This window comes from Simochromis diagramma, unplaced genomic scaffold (genome assembly GCF_900408965.1).
Source record: "Simochromis diagramma unplaced genomic scaffold, fSimDia1.1 OVJJ01000123.1, whole genome shotgun sequence".
NCBI lineage: Eukaryota > Metazoa > Chordata > Actinopteri > Cichliformes > Cichlidae > Simochromis > Simochromis diagramma.
Window position 1 is genome coordinate 2,154,959 of NW_024386778.1, and position 13,613 is coordinate 2,168,571.

The following is a 13,613-nucleotide window of genomic DNA, read 5'->3' on the forward strand; positions in this document are numbered from 1 at the left end:
AAGTAAATTTGACTCTACCCGCTCCGGCAGCACAGTCATTTGGGCATTCATTCATATTCTATGGCATTATGGCATCAAACACCACCATCTATAATTAAATATCTGACATGTTTATATAATTAAACTCTGACAACATTGGATAAAAAGTCTGTTCTGGGGCATCGCTGTCACATTTAAAAAAAAATATAACTGATTTAGTTTTGAGTGTTTCATTCATTTGGTTTTCTTAAATGAGTTTTGTATAAACAGTCCTGCCCTGTTTATACAAATGCGTCTTTCTAGATAAACCCAAAGACGAGACAGTAGCAGAGGTACCTGGAGCACGGTTAGTTGCTTTAACCTGTCACGTCACTGATCTAAATTTGGATAATCAGCGTTGATGTTCCACGTCATCGATGGACGACACAACTGAAATCAAACTGATCACAGATTTTCAATCTTTCACAGTAAAGGTCAAAGGCTGCTTTCAAAATAAATCTGAACTGCTTTTATTTTAAATGAATTATATAATTGTATATAATTTACAGTGTAATTTCTCAGTTATTGCAGTCAACAGCTGCAAAGCCTCATGGAGAGAGTGGAGCCACTGACATTAGGAGTCTGCAAACCACTGGATGTTATGGAGTTTAAAAGTGAGGCTGCTGGTGTGTTAGGCATTCTTAAAATAATGTTTTGTGCTTTCAGTCAGCTTCGATTTATACAGTCATCCCTGAGCACAGACGTGGGATTCATTCTGAAGCTACGGAAACTTTTGAAATTTTGCTTAAAACACATCTGAGCTGAGGATGAAAAATTATAATAGCCTATCATGAAGAGTTCAGACGTCTGACTCTCTCTCTCAAAACTGGGAACCCTAAAGAGTAAGTCAATAGATGTCAAGTCAGTGGGAATAACATGACACCGAGAAAAATGACTCAACTGCTGCCTGGTTTCTTTTCCTTTAGGGCAGGAGTGTCAAACATAACGCCCGGGGTTGAGAATCAGCTTTGGAAAGGTGAAGAAGGACCCTGTATTTTCAGAAGTTTCCTAGTGTTTCCTACTGATAGATTTTCCTATTCATACTAAAGTAATTGAATTCCAGATTTCTGTATTTTACACATTTAAGATTCATGCTCACGGATTTCTTTCATTTACGACAGCAGCATGTAGAAAAAACAAGACTTAGTGTTGAAATTGCGCTTGTTTTTCTTATATCTCACTGTTTACACTGACAGAAAGGGGACTTTCACTACATACGATCAAAGGGAATAAAATGGCTTGGACACCCCTGCTTTAAGGAAAAGAAACATTTACACTGTTGCTGTGCATTCTGGGATTTTGAGGCTTTGTTGGTGTTTTCGTCATTTTAATTGTCTTCTGACAAAATCACTCCATGCTGCACATTTGCTGTTGAATATCTCTGGAAAACATCCCGTCCACGATTCAGGGCAGACTCAACTGCTCATCTTAGTCTCGAGCAGGTTTGGTAGAGAGGGTCTCAGCACACTGCAGGCTCATTGTGTTGACCAGACTGTACTGAGCAGCACATCACTGCCACCTGCAGGTAGGGAGTACAAAGCTCAACATTAGGAAACTCATGTTTCATCGCTGTCACAGTGACAAAAACGAGGTGAAGACCGGGCATCTCTCTCGCCGAAATTCACGGCCCAAGCAGGCAGGGAGCGCGGCCTCCACCCTGCTCTGGGCCCGTCTGCTCCGTCACCTCCGCCCCACCATCAAAGCTGCGAGGGACACTTTGGGGAACAGCCATTTTATTAATCAAATTTGAACCTTTGTGTTAGTTTCTCTTTATTCCAGTGCCACCATGGTGAACACTCATGTTAAAAATAAAAAGTGACATTTTTTTTGTTAAAATGTATAATCATAATGAAGACAGTTAATCATAGAAACTAATCATAGAAACTGACATTATGACCTCACAGCATTTTGGATCCCTCAGGCTAACTGAAAGAAAGAGAACAGAAACGGGCCAGGGCAGACAGGAACAGAAAAACAGTTTCTTACGTATATATCCACATGAACTTTTTTTTTCAGATACTTCCCATAGACATTATAGGTTTGGTTCGAAGGGGGGAATTCTGCTGGATTGTCTCACGTTTTTTTTTCCCTGTAGAGGAGCATTGCTGCAATGCAGCAACAGTAAATCTACTGAGGACAGTGAGAGCCCTGAAGACTCTACCTAGTGCACTGAGAGAAGGGATCTGGACACACTTGAGTCGGGCTGTTGTGAAGTGCAAACCATCAGTACTCAAAAACCTCCCTGTTCTAGCTAACATCATTTACCAACCTGGCAGACAAGCAGTGGTAAACTACACCTGAATACAAAAGCTGGAGTGTGTCCGGCCCTGTAAGTATACTCACAACATAGTTATTTATCATCATTACAGTACAGTATAGAGCAATAGTTTCCATAGACTTTTCATATCTTTTTTCATATTGCACCATCAGAGAATGGGACACAGAGAAAGATCAACAGAGACTCCATTTCCTAATTAAAATGAGATATGTGCAAACATGACTAAGGACTTTATTAACCAAATCAATTCTTCCCTGTAATATCCACAAATAAAAGTGATTTCTCTTTTTATATATATATTTATAGTAATAAGAATAATAAATCTTCACATTGGATCATTTCATAGTGTGACAAAATGCTCGACTGGGCTGCCCACCCAGCCGCGATCATAATCCTCATTGTCTTTTAATTGGTCAGTCCCCATGCATCCATAGGAAATAGATTTTTTTTCTTCAAAAAAAGTAACAATTTGAGAGCAGCTGAAAAGTTTGGACTCTAGTTTCAATTGCTTTTGTTCCGAGATTTCTCCGAGTTTCACTGAATGCTTCAGAAGAAAATTCCATAGGAAAAAACATGACTCCAAATCGTCATCTTCCAGAAACCAGGAAAAGAAACCAAAGAGGAAGAAAAAAAAGATGTCCAGGTTCTTATGAAAACACTGGAGAAGTGATGGTGATAATAGATCACTTGGTAATCAGTAATTAATGATCAATAATAGCTGACAACTAACAATTAATAATCACCAATTCCTTATAAAGAATGAACAAGAATAAATAAATGCTCCCTCATTACTCAATTAGTTTGGCAAAGCTCCGACTGGACTCATCTCCAAATGAGTGAAATTTTTTTTTCTCAAGTGATACAAACAAATAAACAAAACAAAACAAAAAATACAAACAAGAGGTGAAAGAAAAGTCTAAAATAAATAAAAGGACATTAGTAAAAGTGACCCCGTCCTCGGAGGGAGGGGACATATATACAGAACTGTGTGGTGAAAGTCAGTTTACTGCACTTGAGTGTTAAGTCCAGTGTTAGAGTGAGTTCTAGTCCCGCCCCAGGTGCCCCTGCTGTTATACTAGCGTATAAGACTTTGCGTAGGGGTTGCTGCTCTGTTTCAGATGTCCTCTGGAGTCCAGCAGGGACTCCTGGGAGGTGCTGAGCTTGGCTGCCTGGGCCAGCTCTGAGCCCTCTCTGTGGGGGAGTGTGGCCGCTGATCCGGGTTGCCACTGGGCCACTGGGTCCCTGCTGGCCTGAGGGGCCTCTGTAGGTGTCGGGGGCGCCATCCGAGAGGGCCGCTTCAGCGAGCGGCTCTTCTGGGGCTCAAGGCAGGCTTGACCCATGGCCGCTCTCTCCCCACTAGCTGTCCCCCTAGATGACCCCGAGCAGGACATGCCTCGGTTTAACAGGAAGTCCATGCGCAGATAGGGAGGAAGGTGAACCAGCTCGCCCCCTGAGGGACAACAAACACAGAGCAGGGTCAGTAAGACGACAGACACTCCTGAACAACCTCACCCTGTTCTTATCAGGCTAAAATAATCCTGCTTATTCTTTTCAGCCAAATTACTCTTCCACTCCTGTGACATTGAAGGTGTGTGGAATAACTGGGCACTCTTATTTTGAAATGCACAAAACACCAAATCAGCAGTAATGCACTAATGCATGCGCTAATCAGGTAATGGACAGTTTCATTCATGTGGATTTACATTATAATGGCTGGGATTTGCTCACACTATCAAACAGATATTACCAGTGAGAGGCTCACACCTCCCGAACAGACAACAACTATAAGCCTGCAAAGAAAATCACTTTAATCATTCCAACCGTTTGTTCTAACTGAAAGAAAATCCTGTTCTAATCTCAAAATAACGTCCACGTATAGTTTAAGGATCACAAGCGTTTACTTGCCAAACCATATTTGTCTTGTTCAGCGTCCAAACCTTTAATTTGCTTTATAGTTTAACAAACGTTTATTTTAAAAGTGAAACTGCAGCATCAAAACTCCACGTTCCTACCCACAGTCAGAATAATACATTTCTATTAACTTTGGACTGAACCTAAAATGTTTTATATCATCTTCATTAAAACGTTCCTGTGCCTTTTAAAGCAGATATCGCTGCCTTTCTTTTTTGCCACATTTATAATGAATTTTTAGACAATGCTTCTGCATCTGTGTCCAAGTTGTTTTCATTCAGATTAGACTTGTGGTTTCACTTTAAATAAGACGACTATCAGCTTGAATGAATTCACTGCTGGTGTTAATATTAGGGGTAAACATTAGAGATGTTGAGCAGTTATAGTTTCAGGCAGGCTGACGTGTGGCCTCTGGACAGCTTGGCCTCACCCGGTCTGTGAGCCTTGGGCACGGCCATGTTCATAACCCGACTGACGTCCTGAGGCTTGGGTGGGGAAGCGGTGAAGCGGCAGATGCCTGATTCGGATGGCGTGCTGGAGGTCAGGCTGTCGGTGTAGTCGTTGGTGCCTGCCGTCATCTGCTCTGACGAAGTGTCAGAAATGAAGCATTCGGTGATGGTGAATTTGGCGTGTCGCAGCTGCTCCTCCATCTTGGCGTGCTCGTAGGCTCTGGCGAGCTCCTCGTAAGTGGAGGAGGCGCTCTCTGTTGACACCATGCTGCTCCGTGCACGGTCTGGATCAGGCCCAGAGTTAGTGGAGTGGATCATTGTTAGAATTAGTGCAATGGCATTTTGTGAAGGTTAATACAGGTGCTATGCTGTTAGACGCGTCGGGTCACACAGAGCAGCTCTGTGTCATTTACCTGTGTCCTGAGATGGGCTGACGCTGTAGCTGTCACTCTCCTTGTCAACAGAGCCTGCCACTCTGGGTGTGGGCAGCCTCCAATCAGTGCTCAGAGTGTGAGAGGAGACTGGCGGGTGGGGGCGGTTTAGGGTCCACTGGCTGGCGTACCTGTTGCGAGCAGCTGGGCCAGCTTTGGCTGTGCGGCGGGCTGTCGGGTCTGAGAGCGAGGCAGAGAAACACAAGGTATTTAAGCAGGTCGAGCAACGACTTGGCTCAATGAAATGGTCATGATTACAACAGAAAAGAGTGGCAACAGTATATAGTCTCTGGGATTACAGTGGATTTTCTTCTGCGTCACTATGCAGACTTTGATTACTAAAGTAATAAAAACTAACGGTGAGCTCACTGCATGAGAGCTATTGGGCCAAATTTATTAACATGTTGCACGAGTGTAAAAAAAGTGTTGTCAGTATTTATAAAGAGAGCACAGTGAGAAGATAGTATGTAAGAGGCGGGAGGAATTTTAAAATCAAGAATTTTATCTGATTCACTAATGTTGGCGGTGCACAATTTACCACTAACTGTGCCGATATCACAGCAGCTACTGCTGCACTGAGACGGCATCGCAGAGATTTAAGAGTGTGTGGATTACCAAGATTACCAAGTCACCCAGTTCTGAATGTGACCCGGAGCCTCGAACCTGAAGGAGGTCATCCAATGGCAACAAAACTTCGTCCAACTTTTTGTGCTTGTGGCATTGAGTACAACATACTGTGGCTTCTGTGGCATAAATTCCACAGTGGGGTTCAAATAAAAAGGGTAAAGAACAACCGAGGGATGATGGCGCTGACTTTAAAATCTGTCCTGCAAATAATAGTTTGTGCAGCCATCCTGCAGCTATTTATACCTGATAATAAACCAGCTGAAGTCTATTTGTGGAGTGGATTTCATGTAAATATAGAATCTGTAGTGAAACCGCTCCACAAGGAAACACCTTATTGACTCCAGAACAGCAGGCATGGCAACAGCACTGTAACTATGAAGCAGCATAATGTGTGCTGAGCTGACAGCCAGAACTAGTTTATGTGTGCATGGTTTTCAAAAAATCCTCATAACTTCCAAAACAAAAGGCAAAGTGACAGAGGGAAGGTTCATGAAAGGAGAGAGTTCTGGGAAAATAAAAGGACACATAAACATTTTAATGTATTATGAAGTTAAAAAAAGAGTCCGTACTGGACTTACTAGTTCCTGGTCTGGCATCAGACACGTCTACCAGTGGACCAGTGGCCTGGGAGATTGATTGGTAGTGGACAGTGTGGGTGACTGTGGACGACTTCTGCTTCTGTGTCTCCCCGAAGTCGTTGTCGGTCAGTAGCACAGTGGACCTGTCATCTTTGAGACAGCAGCAGAAACAAACTTAGCCTGCGCGCCATCGTACATTATGTCCTGTGTCACCAGTGCTCGCTGCGTGCTTACCAACAGTCTCCATGGTGTCTCTCTCCTCGATGAGAAGCTGGGCTCTGGGGATATCGATGTGCATGCGGAGCGTCTGCTGCTGTTTGTTAATTGGCTCTGCTGGACGCGTGTTTTTACTGAGAAGCACAGAGCAGATGAAAAATGAGTGGAAGTAAAAAGATCTGTAATTGCGTCTGTGTGCATGCTGAGGTAAATGATGACGGCTTAATGAAGATGTTACCTCATGAGCATCTCAGCCAAGCTTTTTGCATCTAGGAAACATAAAGAGAAACTGTTAGACGCAAGCACGTAGCAGATTTGGGAAACCCGCCCATCACGTGCGGGGACCCCCATCATCTCACCTCTGAGCCTCTTGAGCCTCTGCTCCCTCCTCCTCCTCCTCAGCACCAGAAGGCCGATGAAGATCACGACGATACCCACCAACACGCAGGAAATGGTTACCATCATCTTCAAACCCTCACCGCTCCCAGAGTTATCCTCGCTCACATTGGGCGCCTTCACTAAAGGTGCGATGGTACCTGTGCAGAGGTCATGTGACAGTGTCAGGAGACACAACCTGCATGACAACCCCCTGATCTGTCTCTTTAAATGAAAGCTACTGAATGAATCCTAATGAGTAAAAAAAAGTCAAGAGCATTACAAATTTTGTGTTTCATCATAAGCTGCTGCCCTTTCCTAATCGTTGTGCTTGACCTTTGTCAAATTGACACTAATGCTTTGTTCTCATTTCGCCCAACTGTACCTCAGTACCAATGAACTCATCCTTCACAGCTTAATGCTCACCCCCACCCTCTCTTCAGCAGTCGCAGAATGTGAGTGAGGGAGGAAATGAAGTATTTGTTCCTCAGAAGTGATTGTGGTAGAATACCGCTGAGCCCCTGGTGTGCAATATGAGCTGGTAATGCTGGTATCCTTTATCTCAAAGGAGATCAGGAGATTATTTGATTCTTGTGTTGGAATTCAGAGGGCTTGTGAAGGCGGCGTCATCATGAAAGCCAGCTGCAGCCACTAGATTTGGTATGAAATGTGCTTTTTATTGCCCGATTTGTCAAAGGCGGCTCAGTCTCCTTGAGCCTGGAGCTCTGCCATTAACAGAAAAGGTAATTTATTCCTCTTTGCCTCAAACTCTCACACTTAGTCAGACTCTTAATGCTATAGTTACTGAGAACTTATGGCTTTTATCACCAATTCCCTCCTAAAGTGTGAGTGTTCACATGATACTACCTCTGGAGCAGCCAGTGAATCACACAGCTACAGTACCCTGCTGGTTTCAGTAGCCCACGACAGACAATCACTCTGCTCCCTGTGAAGAAAAGAGTGGGAAACAGATGGTCTCCTGCCACCATGTGAACTCACTGCCATCGTAGCTGAGTGTTCCAAACTTGACTCTCTTCTCGGCATAGCCGGCGCTGTTGTAGACTTTCATCTGCAGCTCGTACCAGGTGGCCTCCTGCAGGTCGTAGAGGACGTAGCTCTTGGTGAGGGAGGTGCGCTGTGCCGTGGTCCAAGTGGGCGAGTCTACCGGCCGATACTCCAGGGTGAACGAGGTGATCGGGCATCCGCCGTTATTCCAGCCGTTCAGGTTGAGCTTGACTCGAGTGGCATTGATGCTAGTGAAGAGCTCCTGTTCTTTAGAGTACTGAGGTTCTGTGGGAAGAAGGAAAAATAATCAGCATTCAGACACAAAATTAAGAGCTTAAGACGAAGTACACCTTGATTAGACCTGCTTTTGCATTCACAACAGTCTTTATTCTTTGTTGCATACGTTCAACAAAGTGCTGGAAACAGGAAACCTCAGAGATTTGGACGCATGCTGGCATTGGCAGCTATCGTGATAAGGAAGCCATTTGAGTAAACTCACTGTCAAGTTCATGAACTTTGTGACAGAGTGCATTATTTGTTGGAACGATTTACCAGTGACTGTGTGTACACTTAATCAGATGCAATACATTCTGTGCACTTTATTTTCTAAATCAGGATGTTTTCAGAAACTGAAACCAAATTCAAATTTGGTGGATCTGTCGAGCGCGCTCTGAGATTTCACCAGGGATCTGAAACCTGCACAGGCGGCGGTCTGAAACCTGAGCGGGTGGTAGGATCTGGGTGTCCTGGTAAGAAAGTCTACAGCTGAGGAGTCCACAATGAGAATTTATTCTCCAGGGTGAGACTGTCAGCTCAAGCCCCGATGAGGGAGTGCAACCTCCTGAATTGCCACTGAGCCATTGTGTGTTTGCACAAAGTACACTAAAAAGTTGTTTCCATTGCTCCAAAAAATGAAAATTAAGTTAACACACCGGAGAAGATCCAGGATAATGAAAAGACAATGATCTAAAAATAACTGCAGTCTGCTCATGCATGAGAATTTTGAAGGATCGGTCTGGTTTAAATCCAATATGGTTTTAGCTCTTTACAGGTTTGATCACACCGTATATATTATTATTTCTCAGGGAAAAAAGTTAAAACCTCTTTGACCTTTTAAAACACACACTCAACGTGTTTATCACTCCAATCATTTGCTGTATTGTTAAGTATTTTAAGTTTACTTTTAAATAAGTGGAGGCTGCACAACGACTAACCTGTAACATGCCCCTTAAAGAAGAACAGTTCATACCTTTCCCATGGGTCTTTGCTTCAATGATCTCACTGATGCGTCCGGGGCCCACGGCATTCTGGGCGGTTAGGGTGAACTTGTACCAGGTGCCGCATTTGAGATTCTCTAGCCTGTAAGAGCGCTCACTTGGACTGATGGCAAAATTACCCCACTGTTCACTGTTATCCTCTGAGTACTGCAAGATGTAGCCTGAAGGTGGCACAGATGGAGACATGAATGTAAATCAAATGGTAAAAAAAGCAGTGACAGAGAAGGACAGGCAGAATCTCTCTGACCTCTAATGGAGCTGCCACCGTTATCTCCTGGGATCCAGGAGAGGGTGATGGAGGTGGTGGTTGTCTTGGTCACTGTGAGGCGAGGCTGGTCAGGAGGAACTGAAGGAAACAGCAGGATTTAAAGAAAGAAATCTAGCACTGAAAAAGATGATAACGTGTCATTCTTTTGTCTTTCTGCCCATGTTGTAATTCTCACCTTGAACCTGGAGGTTTAGGACAATCTTGTCCAGCCCAAAGCTGTTACTGGCCACACATGTGTAGTTCCCAGAATCCTCTGCTTTCACTGTGCGGATAACGAGGCTGCCGTTCGTATGGACGCTGCGCCGGCTGTCAATCACAACGGGTGCTGGGGTCCCGTTGCTGAGGCAGAGATGCATTTACGATTAACTTTCAGCTTCTAGTGTGCCACACAGACACTGGATATTTTAAGGAGACAATATCCACAAATATTCAGCTGTGAAAAGATCCTCAGTGATCCTCAGTGATTAGTATTTTACTCACATCTCCTTCAGCCACTTGATGGTTGGTGAAGGATCGCCAACTGCCTTACAAGGCAGCAAGATGTCCCTCATCCAGGGGGTCGTTACGGTCCTGTTGAAGGTCAGGATCCGAGCCGGAGCTGCAAAAACACACAACTGATCAGCCTGCAGTGAAATTCAAAGACATGTGTTCCTGTTTAAATATTTCAGATGGAGAATTTAACTTAAGGCGTGCTCACACATGTCTAACCTGACAGACTTCTTAAAGAAACTAGTGAAGAATACATTTCTGTGACAATTATTGCAACTTTCTACAGGGGAGCAATAGAAAGAATCGTAACTGCAAAGATCACAAACTGGTATTAGATATGCACAGTGCAAGACCAGAAAGCTCTGCAGCGGGCGCTTAATATAGGAGCTGACTCCAGACAATAAAGACCTGTTGGTATATGCATCAGCTTATCTGCGTTTACAGAACATGCAACATGTTACCAGGGCCGAATGTAGCATTATTCCCATTTAGTAATGCTCCTTGTCTTAAGAGTCATTTTTACCCAAACTGCACATTTTACACTTCCACTTTGCACTTCGAGCTCACAAACGTGATACCAGGCAACAGAGAGCTGTTCAGCATTGAAAAGCACATTTTATAAGAGAGTAGCTCCACCGACCCTCAGCCATGGGTTTGACAGTGATGATTTCGCTGGCATTTCCACGGCCCGCAGCAGTCACTGCAACAACCCAGACGCTGTACTGACGGTTTTTGCTCAGGTTGGGGATGCGGTAGAAGAATACATCTGGGGCCGCCTCAAACTCACTGCTCACCTGGAGGAGGGAGGACGTTCATAAATGACTCCAGTGCATAAAAAAAACACTCAGGGGTAAAACTACACATGATGATGTTTTCTATTGAGCCCAAACCAGTAATGAACAAACATCGTGTTTGCACCCAGCTGGACTGATGCTGTCTGCGACCAGTTCTCAAACAGCTCAAATTATACTGGCCAGATTTCACATTTAGACCAAACAATTCACTATCTGTGATTTTTTTTGTACACCTCTGCAAATGTTATAGTTGTTTAGGTGCTACAAATATTTGTGTTTCACATGTTCATGCCTTGTGTGTACACACATCTTTAGGACACATCACATATTTACAGTTGCTTGTGTGATATATGCTTCAAATAGTAATAAATAAATGGTTCTAAATGTCCTGATATGCAGGGCTATGAAAACTTAGGGTGCTGTAGCATTATGCTGAGCAGGTGTAAAGCTCTTTAAAGCTAAAGAAACCCACACAATTACTAATTATTTCTGTTTTTTTGTAAACTTTTGTTTTTACTTTACTTTTACTGTAATTATTAAACAAACATAAGTCATCTTTGCTTCGAGCCGAAGCTCCAGTTTCCTGGTTATCAGTGATTCTTTCATTTTGAACTATTCAAATTCAAAATGCTGTAAAACAGTAACCACGGCAGCCCTTGTTAGCAACTGTCTCTAGCTCTAAAACCGGAACTTGAATTAAAAAACGAACAAACAATGTTGCAACAATGTGTAACAGTGTAACATTGTCTTTTTGAATGATACTTTGTTGATGTGCTTTACCGTGGGGTGTGGGTTGGAGCAGAAAACGGTGTATTTCCTGATGATGCCGTTCACTTTGAGAGGAGGAAGCCAGGACACGAACACCATTGAGTTGGATGCAGCTGCTGCCTTTACACCCGCCGGAGGACCGGGAACTGAAAGCACGAGATAATTTAGTTGATATACTCCCCATATTAAGCTAATATTAATACTTGAAAGATTTTTATGGCTCTTTTTACACTGATTATACAGCTAGATAACAGATGGCCACATAACATATTCTCTCTGCTGCATGCGAGACTTACTGCTCTCTACTTAATAAGTATATTTAGGATCCTGCCTCATTTTTATCCCAGTAAAATACTGTTGGTCTAGAAAAACTGACATTTAGTGTAAAGAGGGGAGATATTGTAATTCCTTGAGGCAGTGAGTCAAATTCACTTTAGCACAGATCTTAGCATAACCTGACCATGAAACAACCTCTATGACAGAAGCTCGCTACAACCTGACAGCTGCCTTTTTATTTGGAGAGGTGACTCAATCGGCCTACCGTCCTCCTTGGTGCGGGTATAAATCTGTTCACTGCGGACACCATCACCAGCTCTGGTGAAGGCCAGCACCTGGATGCTGTAGTTGGTATATTTCTCCAATCCATCCAGCTCCAGTGAGGGCTTAGAGGTTGTCACATTCCTGATCTCTCCGAGCTCTGGCCGACAGAAAACAGAAGAAGATGAGAGAGTTTGGAGAATAGTGAATAAATCAGCGTGGTATCTACACATCTCTGTCTCTGCTAAGATATTTTTCACCTTTTCACTTCTGACATGTTAAACTGTTTATGTTTGACTGGATCAACTGGAAAAAATGAGACTGAGAATAACTGCACATATAATGTCTGTGTAGATCAGATTCAGATTTATCCTCTAAACACACTGACAGCAGTATTAAATCGGGCTTCAGTATATGTAAGAATATTCTGGTTCCTGAATAATTTTTGTGGAAAACAAAAATCCCCATAATGTCTCCTGTTGTAAATAATCCTGTTATGTGACAGGTTGCCACTGGTCCAAACATGTGACTACTAAAATATAGAGGCTCAAATACATAAAAGTAATATCAGGCCTTAGCGAGCACAGCCCGAGATGATTTCATATTCAGTCACAAAATTTAAACAAGCCTGGATCCAAGCGTACATGCTTCCCTCAGCTCTTAACTTCTGGATTATCAACACCTCAATGTGTCTGTATTCCTTCACCACAATGTGTTCTCGTCCACAGTTCTAGTTTTTCATTTCACTCCAGAGATCTATAACGGACCCCCAGCTACTGCTCTCCTCCTCATTAAAGAGCTTTTAAAACACTTGAAAAACACAATAGGATGTACAGGTTAACCAAGACTGTGGTTGACTGTGTCTGGCCCACAGTCTTCATATCCAGGAACAAAAATTAAAAAAAAAAATTTAAAATCAAAAATTATGTTTGCATCAAACTGGAACCACATCCCGATAAAGAAAAGTGACAATAATCAGAGGCCCGTATTTTTCTGGTGCCTGCAACTGCGAGATAACTGCAGCTCTCCCGTGACTTTAATTGATTCGAACGGTGGATTAATTGTTTTTCCGAGCCAAAAGGATATTTGCAGATGGTGTGATGATTCGCTGCTGTTCATTGTTTGGCATAATTGCTGAAGATTATAGTTTTTGGCTGTTTAGGCTGTTGGTCAGACAAAAGAAGCAATTTGAATATGTTACATTCTAATTTTTTAACTGTTTTGCTGACATTATGGGAAAAAAAATAGACTGAATAAGCAGGAAAATCACTGGCAGAGTATTCAAAAATTCAGTTCTGTGGTCTTTTAGATTTTAGATACTTTGATTTCTCTTACTCAACAGAAGTATTTACAAAAAACAAAAACAAATGAACAAAGTCATAACATCCAGTTTGTTCTTGTCCTACAAACTGCAACACCGGCACAGCCTGCACCGCTGCAGGTTCTATAACTCCCTCTGCTGGCCAATGAGATTATTCCATCATCCTGATGTACTACACTTGTCTGGCACTGAGTGCAATAAACAGCTCAATAAAGACCGTGGTTGGATAAAATAATAGAAATACAAATCTTTAGCATATTAAAATGTTAAA

The 13,613-nt window shown here is 42.9% G+C and overlaps 1 protein-coding gene across 3 annotated transcripts in view; it reads right to left on the reverse strand.

The window, feature by feature from the left end:
• Positions 1-665: 665 nt before the first annotated feature.
• The window catches only part of dscama (Down syndrome cell adhesion molecule a), a 107,876-nt gene continuing 94,928 nt past the window's right edge, over positions 666-13,613 (reverse strand). The window contains exons 19-33 of one of the 3 annotated variants that reach the window (XM_040011454.1): positions 12,026-12,181; positions 11,497-11,630; positions 10,563-10,716; positions 9,914-10,031; positions 9,609-9,772; positions 9,413-9,511; positions 9,138-9,326; positions 7,883-8,173; positions 6,868-7,044; positions 6,747-6,777; positions 6,527-6,642; positions 6,284-6,442; positions 5,070-5,267; positions 4,638-4,940; positions 666-3,746 (exon numbers count right to left, since the gene is read on the reverse strand). In XM_040011454.1, coding sequence (XP_039867388.1) covers positions 3,367-3,746; positions 4,638-4,940; positions 5,070-5,267; positions 6,284-6,442; positions 6,527-6,642; positions 6,747-6,777; positions 6,868-7,044; positions 7,883-8,173; positions 9,138-9,326; positions 9,413-9,511; positions 9,609-9,772; positions 9,914-10,031; positions 10,563-10,716; positions 11,497-11,630; positions 12,026-12,181 — 2,669 coding nt within the window. In that variant the 3' untranslated portion in view covers positions 666-3,366. The remainder of the gene's footprint in view (positions 3,747-4,637; positions 4,941-5,069; positions 5,268-6,283; positions 6,443-6,526; positions 6,643-6,746; positions 6,778-6,867; positions 7,045-7,882; positions 8,174-9,137; positions 9,327-9,412; positions 9,512-9,608; positions 9,773-9,913; positions 10,032-10,562; positions 10,717-11,496; positions 11,631-12,025; positions 12,182-13,613) is intronic. The other 2 variants (XM_040011462.1, XM_040011473.1) reach the window with 2 other exon arrangements.